General features: G+C 50.5%; 2 protein-coding genes across 2 annotated transcripts; one reads left to right on the top strand and one right to left on the bottom strand.

The window, feature by feature from the left end:
• Positions 1 to 422: 422 nt before the first annotated feature.
• AIRIM (AFG2 interacting ribosome maturation factor) lies at positions 423 to 2,297 on the bottom strand. The gene is made up of 4 exons (XM_062509030.1): positions 2,032 to 2,297; positions 1,783 to 1,965; positions 1,590 to 1,711; positions 423 to 1,243 (listed from the first exon to the last, which is right to left on the bottom strand). Exons 1-4 carry the CDS (start codon positions 2,295 to 2,297, stop codon positions 1,176 to 1,178), a joined length of 639 nt encoding a protein of 212 aa, XP_062365014.1. The 3' UTR covers positions 423 to 1,175.
• Positions 2,298 to 2,412: 115 nt separating this feature from the next.
• CDCA8 (cell division cycle associated 8) lies at positions 2,413 to 6,450 on the top strand. Its single transcript, XM_062509127.1, has 10 exons — positions 2,413 to 2,494; positions 2,594 to 2,722; positions 2,988 to 3,028; positions 3,528 to 3,603; positions 3,924 to 4,060; positions 4,349 to 4,422; positions 4,738 to 4,836; positions 5,000 to 5,126; positions 5,656 to 5,742; positions 6,076 to 6,450. Exons 1-10 carry the CDS (start codon positions 2,413 to 2,415, stop codon positions 6,130 to 6,132), a joined length of 909 nt encoding a protein of 302 aa, XP_062365111.1. The 3' UTR covers positions 6,133 to 6,450.
• Positions 6,451 to 19,668: the final 13,218 nt, after the last annotated feature.

The raw sequence follows: 19,668 nt of genomic DNA, 5'->3' as shown, positions 1-19,668 counted from the left end.
CACATATGCAAAGACAATTCTGCATCCAAGCTCACCATTATCTACAGGGTTTGTGACAACGATACAGCAAGGCTTGAGCAAGGATGACACCCCTGATTCACCCTGAGCCATCAGCTATGTTCCAAACCCTGTGTAAAGAGCACAAGGCTGTACAGTCATGGGAGCCCTGCCAGGAGCAGAACCCACCTCAACTCCACCCAGTGCCAGGAGCGGGTTTTCTTTGCAATTAGAACTGTGTGTGAAGAACTGCAATCAGAACTCCCTGATGGGAGTACTGGCAGCACCAGCCCCGAGCCAGCACTTTCCCAGCCCTGGCAGCCCCCAGCAGTGCTGTTCACGGGTCACGCAGTGCCCTCAGGTGGCCGCGGGGACGCCCTGGGTTGGGGACACAGAAAAGTGAGCACAAACACACCCACAACGTGTCCGACTCAATTCTTTATTGGCTTTCTCCGAGAAGCTGCAGCTCCTTACCAAACACATAATTTAGAAACAAACACCCCACTGCTTTCCAGAACTGTTCAGAGGATCAGAGCCATGGCCAACAAAAGGTGTCCCAGAACTCTCAGCAGCAGTCACCAAAGTGATATTTTAAGACTGATTTCAGTGATAAGAGAGCAGTGTACTGCAACATCCTTGAAAACTGTGAGAACTCAGTCATCCATGCTGACAGATGACCTCCATAATTACATTTTCAAGCTAGATTTGCTTCATTCCTCCTCCATGCCCAGGTGGAATGAATGCAAACACACTGCTCAAGGACATGAGGTGACCACTGTTCCTAAGCCCTGACATATTTTCTTTATTTGTAAGGACAGAGTCCAAGTATCTTTCAGGGCATCAGCCTGTGTCTGTTACACATCTGCAGCATCTCATGTAAGTAAGTGTCAACATTTTTTCTGTGATACAAAACATCCACCTCAGGAGAAGGAAAGGACAAATTCCACAGCTGGAGGTGACTCCCTTCCATCCTCATGACTTTTTCTGCTCAGCCTCTTCTTCAGAGACCAAGGCTGTTTCCACTTGAAAATGGCACAGTTCAAGCGTTTCATGCTGAGGCCAAGACTCAACTCATTCATCTTCCAAAAAGCACCAGGAGAGCTCCCTCAATTCATCATCCCCTTTGCAGCATCAAAGAATATGCCAGAAGCTGGGCAGTGCCAGTCCCTGCTGCCTTGTCAGGATCCAGGTGAACAGCTCACCTCCCGATGGTTCTCCACAAACAGTGAGACCTTCAGGAGTGTATCTGAGACAGAGAGAAAACAACAACCCTGTCAGCTTAATGTGCTTTACCTGTATTCTGTACTTCCAAAAACTCGTTCCTAAAGGCAACAAAAAAAGCACAGGTAAAACTGACTGAGCAGTGAAAAAGGTAACTGAGCCCTTGCTATACTGTGAGGAAGGATGTTGCTTCCAGCTGTGATGGTGAGTACTTTTAACTGAATCTGACCAAGATCTCAGAGCAGGTCACAGAGATCCATTGAATAGGGTCACCCACTGCTGCTGAGGCCAGCACAGCCAGGCCTGTCCCCAGGGGACATCAGCACGGAGCCCTGGGAAAGACCCCTCGGCTCTTAGTACACAGAAACTACCTTGAACAACGCCATCTTCTCTGTAGCGCTCCAAAATCCTCTCCCAGGACTGAGGGAGGGCTTCCACGTCTGCCAGGCTGTCTAAGCTGAGGCGCTGCAGAAGCAGTTTGCTCTCCAAGTACCTTCGTACCCGCTAAGGACAATAAAGAGAAAACAGCCCCCCAGCAGTGCCCAGAGACCCCCGGCAGGATACAGGCGCCGGTAGTAGCGTTCCACGTCTTGCAGCCCCTCCAACACGTCGGCCAGCGAGGGGCAGCGCGGACCACGCCGCAGAACCCCCGCCAGCCCCAGCTCGGCCGCTCCCCGCTCCTCGTACAGCCGCAGCACAGCGGTGGCAGCGGTCCCCACGGCGTCCCGCACGGCTCGGAGCTCCTCCCTACTGGCAAAGCCGGGTCAGCCGGGCCCCGGCCCCCTGCCCGCCCGGCCCCGGCCGCCTCCTCACCGCCGCCCTCCGAGCTGCTCCAGCAGCGCCTCTGCCGCGCCGCGCTGCTTCTGCCACAGCCGCCCCCGCAGCTCTGGGAAGGCGCCGAGCGCCGTCGCGTCCCACGGCAGCCGCCGCGCCGCACGCATCTGTGCCGCCAGCGCCGCCAGCGCGCCCAGCAGCGGGGCCGAGGCCGCCAAAGCCGTCCGGGCCGTCTCCTCCGCCCGCGCCGCCGCCTCCGCCCAGGCCCGGAGCGCGGAGGCCACCGCCGCCATCACCGCCGTCATGGCCGCCGTGGCCCGGCGCTGCTCCCTTACGTCATCGGGCCGCGCCGCGCCGCCATTGGCTGGAGCTGGCGGCGGCGGTTGGTTCGAACGCGGCCCGGCCCGCACCGAGCCCGCCATGGCTCCCGCCAGGAAGAAGGGCAGCTCGAGCTCCCGCAGCAGGAAACTGGCGGCCTTCCTCAAGGACTTCGACCGCGAAGGTAGGAGGGGGAGAGGAGGAGGAAGCGGAGCGGGAGCGAGAGAGGGAAGGAGAGCGGTCTCGGGCCCGCGGGCAGGGCTAACGCCGCGTGTCCCCGCAGTGAACCGGCGGCTGGAGCGGCTGCGGGCGGACGGGGAGTGCCTTGTGAAGGAGATCGAGAACCTGTACGATATGGCGATCCTGCGGCTGCCGGTGGAGCTCCGCCAGATGAACTGGCTCGAGTACTACGGTGCGGAGCGGGGCCGGGGGCTGCTGGGCTGGGGGAGAGCGTTCCCCCTTGGATAATAAACCCCAGCGGGAATAAGGGAGCAGCTGGGATCTGCCATGCCTGGAACCCCCGGGAAGCATCCCACGGGCTGTCCGAGGGTCCTGCTCCTGCTCTCTAGGGCTGGAAACTGGTTTGTGATGGGTTTTGCACTCCGTTGGTGACAACCCTGCTGTGCTGTGTGCTGTCCCAGACATGTCCTGATTTGTCTGAAATGTTTTGTTTCTAGCTAAAGAAGGAAGCGGAAAGACACTGGAGGAAGTGGCTATGGTAGGTTTCCAACATAAATATAAAGCTCTCTAGAGCTATTATACACTGCTCCTCATGCTGGAACAACATGCTGGAGTGTTATAAAAGAAGCAATTACATCAGTATTTTCACAAATGTTTTGTTTTTTGAAATCACAAACGTTTCTTTAAAATCTAGCAATAAGAGATGCCCGTTGTATCATAGGTGGGATTTATGTGGTCCTGCTGCTCCCTGTTGATCTTTCCTTATCTGCTAGACTGTACTCCCAAATCCCTGAGAGCACGTTTGCAGTAAAGGAAAACATTTTAAACTGGTTGAGCAGCAGGGCATAGGCAAGGCACGTCTCCAGCTGAGTCCTGAGGGCATGCAGTGATGCATGAAAGGGCCCAGTTTGAGCACAACAGCAAATGTGGAGCTGATCTACCTATAAAATTTTTGGGGGTTTGCTCTACAACTTTGACTTACAAGAACTTTGAGCTACCAACAACCCAAATGGTGCCACAAGTGTTTTTAATTTTAGGCGGACTTGGAAATAGCAGAAATAGACAAGCTGACAGCAGGAGTTATCAATGCCCCATTTGACATTGTCAAGAAAGGTAAGTTTAAGCATTGTGTGATTGGTGAGATGTTGTGGTTACTTAATGTGAATAATAATTCAATTCTTGCTCATATCCCTCAGTATGTTTAAACTAAGCAAATAATCCTACTTTTATCCCTAGTACCTGTAGTACCTCTAGTTAATTCCATTAAAACATTCTAAATAATCCAAAGTAGTGCTCTGTCAACCATTAGGATTTGCAGTAGAATTTGGATTTCTGAAGTAAATTGTTGCCAAACCTGCTTGTAGCTGTTTGCCTCCCCTGTTAAATAATAACTTCAAGTTATTATTTACTTAGATAACACTTTCTCTTCCTAGTGGATAAATTCAAACGGAGTGTTGAAGCTGTTGAGGAAGCAGAGCCTCCATCGCTTCCTCTGCCAAAGAAATCCAGAGTTGACAGCCAGTGTCCTTCAGAGACAGAGGCTGAGAATGTGTATCCAAGAACTGCCAAGGTGAATAGCTGTTCTCTGGGGTGACATTATTCTCAGGATATAAATTCCTGACTGAGCTGATGATTAGGGCTGTCCAGGATGCTCTGAGGGGAACTTTAAACAGCTGATGATTCCCTGAGAATTGTACCGATGGGGGAAGGTCCCAGAGGTTTGAACGGTGTTTGTTCTGGGCTCTTGTGCTATGGAAAGGGACTGAGCAAAATATTTTGTGTGGAAGCATCTGTTTGTGTGGACTCAGCTGTCCCATAAGAGGGAAGTAACTGATCTAGTGAGTGATGTGTGCTTCAGGTGAAGGCATCCACCAAAAAGCCACCCGTGGCCAGGAGACCCCCCTCAGCGAGAGTGAAGCGCATGAGCAAGAGGTAATGGGGATGTCTCTGACTCATCTCTAGAAATGGAAAATGAGAGTGCAAATATAAATATCTCTTCTTGGTGGGATGGTCTTTGGTTCAGTAGTGGCAGGGGGGAGAGTTGTGCCACGCTACAGGGAAAAATTGATGTAAATGAAAGATGGACAACTGCCTCTCCTGTGAGAATAAGCTGTCCCCAGTTTTGGGGTTCATTGGTTTGTAATAACCCCTGGGTTTAGTGGTGGTCACCTTCTTCAAGCCTTTGACAAGTGCCTGTACATTTATTTAAGGTGATCTTGTGGGCTGATGTTAATTTCCCTTTAACAGATCAAGCAAAAACAGCTTTATCACTCCAGCTACTGGCAGAATGGTTGACATCTGTGCTCGGGGAGGCACCTCCATGATTACACCCAGATTTGATTCCAGGTTCGTTAACAGAGAAAACAGAACATTTCCCTTCTGTCTCTGATACAGTCTGCTTTACGCCATCTGTCTGCAACACAACCTTCAATGGCTCTTTGAACCTGAAATGAAAGACTTGCACTAGGGGTGCTATGAGCAAATATCACTCACTCATAACTTGTTCCAGGGTGTTCAAGACGCCGGGTCTGCGCACGCCTGCCCTCAACGAGCGCGTTTACACCATCTCTGCCAACGGCAGCCCCCTCGCCGACACCGGGGACGCCGTCCTCACCCTGCCCCTCGGAGGGGGAGAGGTAATTCCTGACCTTCACCTGCTCAGGCAGGGCTGGAGCCAGTGCTCTTGGTGCCTCACCAGCTTCAGTTTATCCACTCTTGACTCTTTAGCTGTGCGGTTTATCAGGGGGCTGGTTGAGCTTAGAAAGAACCCTAAGAGGTTCTTAGGCAGAAGTGTGAGCTTCTCAAGTTGGTTGAAACAGAATTGGAGGATGTTTTGCTTTGCATTCACTTTAAAACACTTAAAGCAGCAGTAGTGCCAGTGTGGTGTGTTTGATGCTGGCCAAATGCCAGTGCACTCACAAAAAAAAAAGCATTCACTCACTGGCTTTTTTCTCCCCTCACCAGAAATCAAGCCATTTAAAACTACTACAGCCAGTTATGCATTAATGCACTGCAGGAAAGGTGTGATATGAACTTCTGTTCCAGCTGAATCTAGTTCTCTGCTTATGCTTAGATCTTAATCTCTTTTATTTTTAAATTTAACTTTTCTGCTGCCTCCAGCTGCTGTAGCTGACCAGACAGAAAACCTGAGATTTGTTTCCACAGAGTATACGTTTGACAGCAAAGGATTTGACCAAGAAGAATTTTCTTCAGCTGAACCCCAAGGCCCGAGGGCTGATGAAGAAGCTGTCAGTAAGTCTGGGTGGTTTTGTCAGCCATGACCTGAAGCTGTAAGGCAGTGCTGTCCCTCTGTCATCAGTCAGGGGACTGCTGAGCTGCAATAAAAACTCCTTATTTCCCCCTGGCCCCTTCTCTTGAATTTTGGCTGATGTTGGAGGTGAAGAAGCAGCACAGATCAGGGAAGGAGAAACAGGAGCTTTATATCACATCTGGCTGAATACATTGTGGAGAAAAGAGCTGTTGTCACTGCTCTGAAAAACATGGTAGTCCTTTAGGCTGGAGCTGCAGGTGGTTGTGGGCTGTACCAGTGTCTCTGGGTGCTGACTGATTTCTCTTTCCTTTCAGGTTTGTCTTGCACAGGCTTGCAACGAGGCAAAAATACCCCTAGATGGAAGTCAGTGAGCAATGACATCCCTCTGTAAATATGTTTTACATTTAGGACTGCTACCTTCATTTAGTTCTTGTTCTAATTTGTATCTTCCTTTCATTGATCTACAGAATGAAAGCTAAGAACTCATTATGCTGCCTATAAGATGTAATGGGATCAAAATAAATTGAATTTTTTTTTTAATTTGGGGAGAAAAAAAATTTCCTTATTTTTTATTTCTTACAAGGTTGAAACCATGACACTGTTCTCTTGGGCTTGCAGATTAGCAAGTGGGCAGAAAGGCTGATGGTGATTGGCGTGTTAAGAGCTATGTTCAGATTAAAGAACTCTGCTTCTCGAACTTTGTCTGGAATTTTCTTTTTCTAGAAACAAGCCTGTTTCTTTGTTACCTGGTGCACTGTCCTTTCCAAAAATGCCTCTCTGTTCTTGATTTAAACCTCTTTTTATAGGGCTATAAACAAGGATGTTGAGACTTTGAAACCTTTTCTATATTTGAAAAGTTCTACTTTTGGCAAAACCTGTTCACAGCATGGTTAAAAGGGAGACAAACTGCAATCAGAGCTCTTTGGTGCAGGGTGCAGCATGGGAGAAAGCTTGTAGGACAGCATTCCTACATTAATTTCCTTTGGAGAGCAGACATTTTACTTTCTGGAAGACCTCATGTATAACATGGATTTGGAAAACTCTCTTTGAGAGGTTTTTGGCAGGTTCTAAGTCCTAACTGCAGGTGGCAATAATATATCCCACTCAGCTACACCTACACCTGCCTTGCTATTCTGTGCACGTATTAATTAAAAGCATCAATTACTTGACCTGTAAATAAAAAATGTATGTGTTTATGGATGTGTAAGTTGAGATTCTGCTTTAAATAAATCTTTACCAGGAAAATAAAATCAGCTAGTACTTTTAACCTGCCTAGAGAATTCTTTTAAATCAACACTGTCTGATTTAAAAGTTCTAGTTACAATCTTTAAGATCAGAGCTCCTGCTGTGAACCAAAGCTCTTCCAAAAAGAAGTCTCCCTTAGAGAGTAGGCTGCCAAGGAAGAGCTGCCAGCAGCACAGAAAAAAAGTATGTGGTTGTTTCACCTGGGCTGGTGTAGTGCTGCATCACTGCAAGCCTGGCAGGGAAAAAGCATTCCTGGTTCCTCTGGCTGTGCCAGAGCTCAGCCCTGCTTCAGGCAGGGCTTCCTGTGACCTGTGGGGCTGTGGTGTGAGAACTCCAAATTTCTGCCCAAATTCATAATGGAAATGTGAAACTATTAACTTGGAGAAATAACGAGGCACACAGGGAGCCAGTGAGGCCCCTGCCCTGAACTGTGTTGGCTCTGAGCTCCTGACCAGCAGCTCTCAGCATCCTGGCAGAGATGCACTGCCAGGTTTGTCATCTTCAACATCTTCCAGGTGGCCATTGATTCAATGGCAGTGTCGGACGTAAATAGATAACAATTCCCTGCTTGCTGATTGAAGGGAACAATTGCTGTGGTTTGGAAAAAATGAGAGCTGTCTCCAGGCAATTTTTTTCATGCAGGAGTTCTTGATTTTAAAGTTCAGGGCAGCACATGCAGCTGTCCCCTCTGACCTGTATAATTCCACCAAAAAAAACATGTTTCTGGGGTCAGCTTGAAAGCATGAGGAGGGAAAATACTCTTTAGCATCACTGAATTCATGAGACCTCCCCCCCTTTTCTGACTGGGGAGCTGTACCTTCAAATGTGAAACAAAACACATCTCTGGAAGTTGTATCCACACCTCCAAAGTGTACATTAAGGATTTTCTCAAGTCCAGGTGGCAGGTGCAGTCTTGTTTTTCACAGCCTCACAACCTAAGATCTGGGAGACCCTCAGTAGAAAAGACCAAAACCACTCTATCCTATTTATTCATAGATGTATCTCAGCTAGGCTGCACTTTTGTGGAAACCCCAGAACCCCTCAGTAGATCCATAACACTTTAGTCCTGGAGAGGCAGAAGCAGTCAAAGAGAAACGCCCCTAAGTTATGGTGAGAAGTGCCTCCCTCCCATAGGCCTTTGCAGGCACATGTTAATCCCTTCAGTTCTATTGGTTTATAGTGTTGTTCCACCCCTGTTCCACCCCCATTCACCTTATTTGTATACTGCCTAGAACGTTCTCCACTGTCCTGATCTCCCGTTGGTCCCAGTTCGCTGCAGTGCTCCACCCCTGTCACCCCATCGGTTCCCCTGGTTAGTTGCCCTTCCTCTGCACCACTTTCCCCTGTTCCCATTGCCCTTTGGCCCTCAGATCCACCCCTTCTTCCCTGTATTTAACTCTGTGTCCTCCACCAGTCCGCCTTTTTGTCCCTGGACTCCCTTGGAGAAGCAGTAAACCTTCCCTCAGATTTCCTTACAAAGCCCCATCCTTTGCCTGTTTCATCAGCCAGTTCTCTTTTCTCTCCATGCTCCAAAAGCACAGGTCACTCCCAGAGGAACCCATTGAAGCACACTGCTTCACATGTCCAATCCATGTTAGCTGGGAATTCCATTTGCACTGAGATAATATGGAACCTGTTGTGGTTGAGCCTGGCTGTGAAACTGGGGAGGGGGCACTGCTTGGCTGGAGAAAGCAGAAATGTCCTCTTAAAATCCAGTGGGAAGAAGCAGAGCCTACAGGGTGCAGCTCCAGAGCAATTTCAGCCTTGTCCCTGATGAGAGTAGGAATAGTCTATCTTAGAAAATTGCTGCCCACAAGCCACCGAACTTTACACTCTCCTCACCCAGAAGCATTATTACACTGAAGAGCAGGATTAAACAGAATTGGTAATTTTAACACTGCACACTGACACCAAAATCCCAGACACCCTGCCCTGCCTCCCAGGGGAAGATTCTGCAGCTGTAGTTGCTGTCACGGCTCCTGTGCTCTGCTGCTGAGCTGATGGCCGTGGCTGCTCTCTCAGGGTCATATGGCCACCAGCCCAGAGCAGCTTTCCAGGAAAAGGTCAATAGTTACAGGTCAATCGTCCCTATAAAGTACAAACCCTGTTCATGGTGCAGCGTTCAGGGCTGTGCTGAGCAGGGCAGCCAGTGGCCTTCATATACAATTTGAATTTAATTCCTTTGCTCTGGGGGTAGTAAATGGAAATGTCAGTAAGGTCTCAGCTGCTGTTGCTGAGTCCTGAGCAGGACTGGGACCCGACTACAGCACCAGACTGAACACAGTGGCCTGGGGAAAAGTGCTTCATCTGATGCTGTCAGATACGCCTGTGTATTTCACTCTTTCCCAAAATAAAAATCTGTGAATTTTCTTTCCATTTATCCCTGAAATAGTCTGAGAGCCCTGAGGCAGGATGGAGGTGTCAGTGACCAGTGGCAGCTCGAAGATCCAGGTCTCTCCCTGCCCACCCTGCAGCAGAGCTTGGGCTGTGCTAGGAGAGGGAAAGGAGCAGGGCTGTGCTTCAGGAAAGCCGATCTCCCACCGAGGGTGACCTTGTGGCCTGCCAGCCCAGGAAGCTGAATCCTGATGGCACTTGATTGATGGGATCTGAGGAGTCGTCCCCTCTCAATGTCAGTCGGCCACCTCTGCTGACTGCAAATGAAGGTACAAGAAACGGCAGTAATTGATGCCAAATGGAAAGTGCAATTGGAAATGCCTGTGTGCAGCGTGGGCAGAAGGACCCCGGCCAGGGCAGCACTGAGTGAGCGGCTCAGACCCTCTCAGACACCCTGCTTTGTCTTTCTGTTCCTTCATTAGTGCTCAAAAAGGTGACAGAATGCAGCTCCATGGGAATCTGCTGGACAAAGAAACCCTGCCAAGAGCTACCAGCACCGAGTTCTGTCTGGCCAAGCAGCTCCTGCAGGTCAAAATGTGCCAGAGCAGGACAGGGATCCGGAACACGATGGCTTCACAGTTACAGCCCAGAGTGCAGAGACAAGAGCACATGGAAGCACAGTGGGGAGCAGAATACTCAGAGACCACGTCACAAGTCTCAGGGAATCCTGACCAGGCTTTTCTGTGCCTTCCTGTGCCTTGTTTTGCCTTGGTACAATGGGAGCCTCCAGGCTGGTGCAGCACACGCCCCAGGCCAGCACATTCAGCCCTTGGGCAGCGTGGGGGGAGGTTGGGAGAGCTGAGCATTGATCAGGGACTGCAGCTCAGCCCTGAGCACTGGATTAATTTGTGAAGGAGTGCCCAATTCCCTTGTACCTGAATCCCCAGTTTGGGTGTGAGCACCCAAACAGGGTCCTAGCAAGGGCCTGTGTCTAGCGAAATGGCAATTTGCTGGAGAAGCTTTTCTAAAGGAGCTGCTGACCTGGGGACCCGGAGTGAGTTGAGAGCCCAGAGAGGCACCACTGGTTCTGTCCCCATGGCTCCCTCTACTCTCACCAGGGCTCAGGGTTGGGAGGATGTGCCAGCATAGCCCCAGTGCATAGCCTCAGCCCTGCTGTGCCCAGTGAACCAAGAGATCCTGGACAGAAAAAGGGTTTTTTGGTTCTACTCTTCCACCTGCCACCTTCTGGAGGTTTCCAGGGTGGGGAACAGTGAAGCATCCTTTACACCCGCCATGCTTGAACGGGGCCATTCCATCCTGTCCCGTGGCTCAAGGAGTGACAGTGGCTCTGCAAGGTGGGACCAGTGCTGCCTACAGGGACCCAAGTGACAAATCACCCGTGACATTGTTGGGGGGAGCACACACAAGCAGTGATGGGGTTGTAATGAATTAAGTGCTGTTCAAATTGCTGCAGGACTGCTGTAAGGAATGTGTGTGTGTTGTGCAGAGTAGGACACAGGTGTGATGAATATTGTCCATCAGCTGTGAAAATAAAGCCTATCATCCCAAAACATATTTTCAAAAATGAATTTAAGGCTGAAAGAGATTATTAAAAATGAGGAGAGGAAATTGCCTGAGATATATTTAGAGTCCCTTGCTAGGTAAGATGAATTCCAGAAGTCAAAATACTGACTGTGGGGTGAAAGGGATCGATGCCGATTGTGGTGGCTCATGATAAGAAGACAGGGCTGAGGCAATTCTCCTGCCAGAGGAGAGTGTCTGGGGAAGGAGAGCCCTTGCCTGGGACTGGTGTGCTGGGCTCCAGGAGGGACACGGTGCAGGGAGTGTTCTGGAGACATCAGCTCTTCCCCAGAGAGTGCAGCAGGTCTCTGCCCCCAGCCTGGGTCTGGCTGATCCCTTCCTACCCTGGTTTCCCTCCTGAGCCTATGGCCACTCTGCAGCTGGGTGGTGGGGACACAAGCTGGTGATGGATCCTGTGATCCCAAGAGGAAGAACGCTTCTGCAGAATGAGGTTTACAAGCAGCCATGCCCGCAGGTGCTCAGGAGAGAAGCCCCCAGCGCTGGTGCTGGGTGGGTTTAGGCTGTGTCCCTCTGCATTTCATTCTCTGACACTAAGAGGACACATGTCCCTGTGTCTGAGGAGATGAGCATGGCCAGCCTGCAACCTGCCATGCCCTGGACATCTGGAGAGCTGAGTTTTGATCTTGGCTGCCTCCTCACTCATTCATTTATCTCTCTCTGCTGCTCTCGATGACAAGATCATTAGAAACCCAGTTGCTGTTGCTGAGCTCTTCCTCCTGAGCTGTGTGCAACTGTGGACGATGCCTGCAAGACAAGAGGTTTAATTGTGTTCTGCCAGCAGCCACGGGATGTCAGCCAGGCAGATTTAAAGCCAGGCAGGATGGGGGTGGGAGATGCACCTTCATTACTCACCATCCTGGATGAGGTTTAGCTTTATTGTATCCTGAAATAGCCAGAGCCTGGGAGGTGCTGATTGAAGCCATTTGAAAACATGACAACATCCTCAGGACAAGAGGCGTCTAATCTAATGAAGCCAGAATGCATTAGCTAAGAGCTGTGCAAATCGAGGAAAACACAATTAAAGCATTCCTGAGGACAGCTGTCGACCTGCATCAGGAACACCGGGACAGAGATATTGGTACAAGTCTAATGAAAATAAATGATCTGTTTGAAACATTCCTCGAGTCAGTGACAGAGACCCTGCTGGGCCCAGCCTTCAAGGGTCCCACCAGCCACAAGCTGGTGCCTGTGTGGGGATCCCTGAGCAGGGCTGGTGGCACCTGCCTGTGCTGCCTGTGCATGGCAGGGTTTTGTCTTTGCAGCAGAACAGCCCAGGAGCATGTCACCACCCCATCCCCTCGTGATGGAATAAGGGAGCCACTGGGATTAGTGGCCATGCCTGGCACATCAGGGCTTTCTCCAGACAAACTCCCATCCCAAGGCTGGCACTCCGATACCTTTCTCACAGTTTGTTAACCAGACAGGATCCCTGCGGAGTTTTGTAAGATTTTGCCTCTAAATAACCCCTTAAAACCCTTCAGGGTGGTGAAGTGCAGGGGCCAGTGCTCTGGCCAGGGTTGGCAGTAGTCCTGCCCAGAGTCCCTCTGTGTCACCACCCTGGTGTTGGGGAAGTGGAAAGGGAGGAAATGCTCCTTTTCAACCTTTAGTGCCCAGAGTGCTCTCTCCTTCCAGCTCTGCTGTTATCAGAGCTACATTTAGGATCTGGGTTTCATGTTGGACCTTTAAAAGGAGAGCAAAAGGTCTTCCAATTCAGACTCTTGCTATCAGAAATAGTGATTAAGCACACCCACTACTGCAAATCACTGGCAAGAGGAACTTCTCTCAAATCACACTTCTTTTGCAAGAGATTAAATTGACAGTGACAAGCTTATTTCTGGAAGAAAGTTTTATTTTAAGGAGTTTGATTCATTGTGCCACTTTGCGTTTTGATGCAGTGTGATGTGATACCTAACACATCCTTCTTCCTGCGAGGCAGAGCAGGGATTTGTGCATTGCTGTGAGACAGTGCGTGCCTCACAGATCCACCAGGCTCTCCTCAGGACAGACAACACTGCTAACCATGCTTTTAGCCAGCTCAGGGAAATTCTCATCATTTTTGGGGTTCCTGAGCCTGTTTTTCCCCAGAGGTGTACAGGAATGTCCTGTTGTACATTCCATTACCCTGGGAGACTGTATTTACAGTCACAAACAGCCATTTATCCCAACACAAAATTGCCATTACCCAGGAACACCTAAATCTCACAAAAAGCTTCTTCATTGCCCTCTTAATCTTTTTTTTGCCTCCTAGTGCTTAATAGAATTAACTTAAAATATTTAACAGCATAAACGCCCAGGGCTGAGTGCCATCCCTGGGACTGCCCGAAGAGACAGCCCCACCACCTCTGTGCTCAGGACTCCAGGAGTCCCTGGCCCTGCAGCCACAGGGCTTGATGAGTCAGACAGGCTTGGCACACAGGCACACCTGAACTGCATTAAACATCCAGCAAACTGAGCCGCAGTATTCCCCTGGGATCATGTCAGCAGGAACAGGATTCATTATACAGAAGGGACTTGCAGAAAAACTTGAATTACCCAGTCCTAAGTTCTTTTCCAAATGTTTCCCCAGGGTGCCTCTGAAACAAATGTTTGAGGGCTCCCAAAGGGATGTGATGCTGCTGCTGTATTTCAGCCCCATTATGGAATTTAAAAAATGTGGGAGTTAATGGAAATGTTTATGGCTGCACACGCACCAGTGCTCTGCAGGGCAGAGCAAGGGTAGCTCCTCACATGCTGCAGGTGCCAGGGATTTGTCACAGCACCTGAGGAGGTGCCCAGCAGCAGAGCAGGCAGGGGGATGACCCTGGCTCCACTCCACGGAGCTGGCACTGCCACTGTGGTGGGGACAACCCTGACAGCTGTGCAGCACCACCAAAAGTGTTCTATGAACAGTGGTGCAAAATTCCTCCTGGCACAACTAACTCCTGAAAGTCTGGTCTGTCAATAAACCAGAGCTCATTAAAATGACCTTTTAATTACTGACATCCTCTAAGTCAGATATCATCCTTAAAAACAGGAGTGTGGTAACAGGTGCCTGGGGAGAACACCTAAGTGCTCTTCATTGTTACAGAAACTCCAGAAACCAATGAATAACCTCATGTCTCTCCTCCTTCCCCTTTGCTCCTCCTATTGGGGCTCTAGAGGTGGCAAAAAAAGTAAGCTCTAGCTCCCTGAGCAGTAGCCATGCCCATGCTGTGACAGTGGCTCTGGGACAGATCTGGACCTGCTGACAGAGAACAGCTCCTCTGCTTTTGTCTGTGCTCCTTCAGGGGTGGCAGCTGCCCAGGAGTAGCCTCTGCACCGAGCGATAACAGCTGTTCTTTGTCTGATGCTGAAGGTGCTTGTCAGCCTCAGGAAGATAAAAAGGCTGAAGTTATTTACAATTGTGTAATTAAATGGCTCCTGTGCCTCCCAGGCAGCTCTTGTCGCTGTGCAGATGGCCCTGCTCTAAGTGGCAAGCCACAAGTGCAGAGGCAGCTGAGGTCAAGAACTGGAGGGCTGGTGGGTGCTGCTGGGTGACATTGGTGCACCCAGCCCTGTGCCAATGTCACCCAGAACTGCGCCAATGTCACCCAGCCCTGTGTCAGTGTCACCCAGCCCTGTGCCAATGTCACCCAGCAGTGCACCAATGTCACCCAGCCCTGCACCAATGTCACCCAGCCCTGTGCCAATGTCACCCAGCAGTGCACCAATGTCACCCAGCCCTGTGCCAGTGTCACCCAGCCCTGTGCCAGTGTCACCCTGGACTGCACCAATGTCCCCCAGCCCTGTGCCAGTGTCACCCAGGACTGCACCAATGTCACCCAGCCCTGCACCAATGTCACCCAGCCCTGTGCCAATGTCACCCAGCCCTGTGCCAGTCACCCAGCAGTGCACCAATGTCACCCAGCCCTGTGCCAATGTCACCCAGCCCTGTGCCAGTCACCCAGCAGTGCACCAATGTCACCCAGCCCTGTGCCAGTGTCACCCTGGACTGCACCAATGTCACCCAGCCCTGCACCAATGTCACCCAGCCCTGTGCCAGTGTCACCCAGAACTGCGCCAATGTCACCCAGCCCTGCACCAATGTCACCCAGCCCTGTGCCAATGTCACCCAGCCCTGTGCCAGTCACCCAGCAGTGCACCAATGTCACCCAGCCCTGTGCCAGTGTCACCCTGGACTGCACCAATGTCACCCAGCCCTGCACCAATGTCACCCAGCCCTGTGCCAGTCACCCAGCAGTGCACCAATGTCCCCCAGCCCTGTGCCAGTGTCACCCAGGACTGCACCAATGTCACCTAGCCCTGTGCCAAGGCTGCCTGAACTGGTCCACAAACCCCAGCATCTGTCTCACCACGGGCACCCCTTGGCCAGCCAGTACGGGTGCACCCACCTTGTCCCAGCTGAGACTGGTGGTGCAGGGCACTGGGGACAGCCCAGTGTGGCACTGGGAGCCCATCCGTGGTGGGGCAGGAGGAGCTGCAGCGGTCTGGCCATGTCCCAGCCTGGGCAGTGCTCTTCAGGCACACTGAGACTGCGGGGGATGAATAGAAGGAGGAAAGAAGCATCCATCGTGGTGACACTCGAACTGACAGATGGCTGATTACCATGACAAATGGCACTTGGTCTTCCTGATAATTAGCAATTATGCATATTCAAACCTTGCTCTTCCTCCAGACCCAGGTTCTTTTTAACATTCCCAGGGCACTGCCCTCCTGTCGCTCATATCCTTCCTGTGTGGGCAGGGTGGGGACAGGTGGCAGCAAGGCCAGGCTCCTCTGAGCCCACACTCTGCTCCCATGGCAGAGGTGGTTACTCCAGGCGTCCCCACAGATGGGTCTGCACAGCCTCTCTGCAGTGAAAGTCCACTAAAGGAAGGGGGAAGGGGATGGATATCATGTCTGAGGCTGCTGTGTGGGAATGAGGGGCAAGATGAGGAGCTCTGGCTCCTCCCCTACTCTCCCCAAAACACAGACCTGCTGGTGGTGCCAGCTGAATGCTGTGACAGCTGCTTTCACCAGCACCATGCAGTGAAAATTTTATTTTAAAAATCCCCTGTATGATCAGCGCCTGCCAAGTGCTGAGCCCAACCTTGACAGCACTGCTGCACTTTGGGGTTCCCTGACTGAGCCATATTGACCCCCCCTTTCCCCAGAGCCACCTCCTCTGGTGCAGCGTGGGGTGCAGGGCTGGTGCAAAGTGTGCAGGGCTGGCACAGGGGCTGCCAGCCCCCCATGAAGCCAGGACAGGACAGTCACAGCTTCTAGCAGAGACAGTGCCAGGAAGGTCACAGAAGAGAGACAAACCCATCTCCACATCTCACAAGGAGGCAGAAATGCCAATAACTGGGAAAAATCTGCCTCTGGTTGGCTGTGACTGGGAATCCACCGCTCATCACCCTGCTCCAGAGCTCTGATTAGTTCTGTATAGTGCCAGTACAGCCCCAGGCAGGCTCAAACAAAGGCTGCCTGAATTAATTGATCAGCAGGAGGCAAATAGACTTCACCCATTCTAAGCACCTTTCCCAGCAGCTGTCCCTGCTGTCCCCACACCAGCCAGGGCTCCCATCCCTGTTCCTGGGCATTGAGCAGCCCAGAAAAGAGATGTGAACTAGTGAGAGTCGCCTCAAATAGTTTTTAAATATCACTGTGTGTGCTGAGTCTGTATTTCATGTGCTGGCTGTACGCAGCTTTCATTTACTCAATAAAACAATGAATTACATGCCTTGAGTGCAGGAACTCTGCAGCACTTTCCCTCTGCTCAGCAACACCCCCACACTGACACACCAGCAGCTGTGTCAGACTGACCACTGCACTGACAGCTCCACACTGAGAGCAGGTCCAGGGTTCTCTGGTCTCAGGGATTCCTGATGGGAGGGATTCCCACCTGCACCTGGGCCCACAGGTCAGGCCATGCACCTTTCTGACCACACAACGAACACCAGCAAAGCAAAGTAGGTGCTTTTGTTCTCCCTACAAAGTGTCAGTAGCAAGAAACCACCTCCTCCAGCCACTCTACAGCCGGAGCACGGGCTCCCACCTTATTATAGATGTTATTTAACAAAACAAGGCATCACTTCACACCTTGATGCTACTAAAACTGTCCCTTACCACATGCCACCCTTGATAAAGTGGTATTTTCCCCCAGAACACTGAAATGACCCACACATACAAATCAGGGCAGGATTACTGGTTGGTTTCACTCAGGTATTTAGATATCTCTTTATTGCCAGCTTCAACAATGGTTCAATAAATACAAAATTTAAAAAAAAAAGTCAATAGCTTTTTATTAGTATTTATAATAACTATTATTATTATAATTATTATTTTAAATATTCCAAACCAACTGAGATTCCCTGGAGATGTCTGACTATAGTTCAAACATGAGATGCACACAGAGTCCCTTATTATATTACATTTGCCTCAAGCTTATAAAAATATATATTGACTTCTCAAGTGTGCATTTACAGTACTTACTATGTGGCTAATGAATATAAAAGCATCTGGAGATGAACCAATTTGATTCCCACTTGGAGTCTTGTGAGGGGAGTGTTATGGGTGCTGCTCCAGCAGGACTGGGGCTCTCCCAGCACACAGAGGAGGCAGGAGCCTCATGGCATGTCAGAGGCTGGATGGGAAGAGACCAGGGTCATTTTGCCATTTCCCTCGCAGCTCCAAAACAGCATTGCTGATTAATTTAATTATACTGCTTCCCCAAGGAGAGAAGCTGAGAGGAGTTACTTTTAGTATCATAACAACAATCTGTAGCTTAATTTACCAATTTTGTTACCTCGTGTTGGTGAGGAGCTCAATTAAGAGTGTGTATTCTTGCAAAAAGCTGGGCTAGAAGGCTGTTTCAATGGAGGGCTTTCCTTTCCTTTCTTGAAGGAGAGACCAGGAAAGCTGATGGCTCTTGTTGCTGCTGAGTTAGAGCTCAGCTCCTGTAGGACCCCTCCACATAGCCATGGCTACTTCCCATAGGAGCCACAAGCCCTGGCCAGCCACTGCAGCCCAGGGAAACAAGCCATGACCATGGATAACTGTGCTGAGGTTTATCCCTTTCCAGCTGGGCAACATCCAGAAGGACAGAGAAGCAGATTCCAGTGGCACCCAGAGCCAGCCCCTTCTTATATTCCTTATCTTGGAGGCAGGGTCTGTTCTGAGAGACTGGAGGGAACATGGTGCTGCCTGCTCATGGCCAGCAGTTTCCAAACTGAGGCAACCTGTCACCTCATCACCAAGCCCTAGATGTCTCCAGACCTCCTTGAGGTGAGCCAGCCTGGAGCCAGCTCCTCCAGTAGCAACTTCCCAGCATGGCTCCTGCATCCCAACAGACAGGGCAGGGAGAGGGGAGAGAAGATCCAGAATCAAGCTAGTTCAACCCCCCCCCCGCCTAGAGACCTGTAATATTCTTTCTCTAGAGATAAAATGTAAACACAGATATCACACAAATTTGCACTGGATCCTTGGGATCAGGCATTTCACTAAACGCAGGGCTCAGTTCACTGCTATTCCTCTTTGGGGTGGGAAACAGTAGGATGGCAAGTGACCAACCTGACTGGACATGGGCCAAACTTAGAGAAATTTCTGTTAGAAACACTAACCAAAAGACATTGGGGAGGGAACATGGTTTGAACTGCAGAGGGGGAAGGAAGGAGAGATCCTGTTTTCCCCAGAGAGCAACAAACTCCCCAGAGCATATACAGCACTCGCCTGGGCAGTGGTCACCATGCCAGCCCCAAGGGGCCCTTCACTCAATCCTCATTCAGATCCTCATCCTCTCAGAGCAGCCTAACAGGAGGGTCTGACTGGAGCAGATTTCCAACCAGGCTCTGAGCATCTCCCACAGCCTTCATCCCCTATGTAAATCTTTGCCTTTCAGCATTAATAATTTACTTGTGACACTTACAGATCATAACAAAGCCTTAGAAAACTCCATACAGAGCTGAAAATACCCATTTCATTAACAAACTTCAAGGGAAGTTGTATTATTAAGATGCTATTTATGTCTTCTCAGGGATCAGGCTGCAGCTATGGGAGCTGCCAGCATGCCAGGCAGGCATCACCATGCTCACAAAACAAAGTGTGGGTTCGCCCTGGATTGCATGGATGCAGCCAGCACCATTTCCTCTGTGCTTTACTGGAGAATATTTCGTTTTGTTCCCCAGCTGAGGTGTCAACACTCAGTGAAGTAGTGAGGGTGTGAGGAGGGAGGCTTGCCCCAGGGGTTTGCCTGCAGGATGTGACTGGGAAAGAGTTTCTTTCAGCACAGATGAGGAAAGTCACCTTCCAGGAGTTGGGCATTGGGTGAGAGCTGCTCTCTATATATAAATGCAATAAAAACTCCTTGTGGGGTTGCTGTGATCTGTCAGGTTGTATAAAAGTACCCACGGATTCACCAGCAGGATACTAGATACAGAAGTGTTGGCTCTGGATTAAGACAGTGCAAAAAGGTCCATCCCACCCTGTGAACTCAACTACCACATGAAATGGCATCAATACAGTTTGACTCATCTTACAAAACAGTGCTGGGGAGAGCCACGTCCACCCAGGCACCCGCACCATCCCAGGAATCCCGGGCTGCCCCAGCACAGGGGACAGAAGCCCTGCTCTCTTTTTTGGCAGCATCCAGCGATTTCCACAGCCCACCTGAGACCTCCAGGTTTCAGAGGTGGGGCTGGTTGGGGCCAGCGGGCCACTCCTCCCCGGGAGCACCGGGCTGGTGCTCTGCACCTCTGCAGGGCATCACC

The sequence above is a fragment of the Cinclus cinclus genome, chromosome 26 (assembly GCF_963662255.1).
Source record: "Cinclus cinclus chromosome 26, bCinCin1.1, whole genome shotgun sequence".
In the NCBI taxonomy this organism is placed as follows: domain Eukaryota; kingdom Metazoa; phylum Chordata; class Aves; order Passeriformes; family Cinclidae; genus Cinclus; species Cinclus cinclus.
This window is presented reverse-complemented; position numbering and strand designations above follow the sequence as displayed.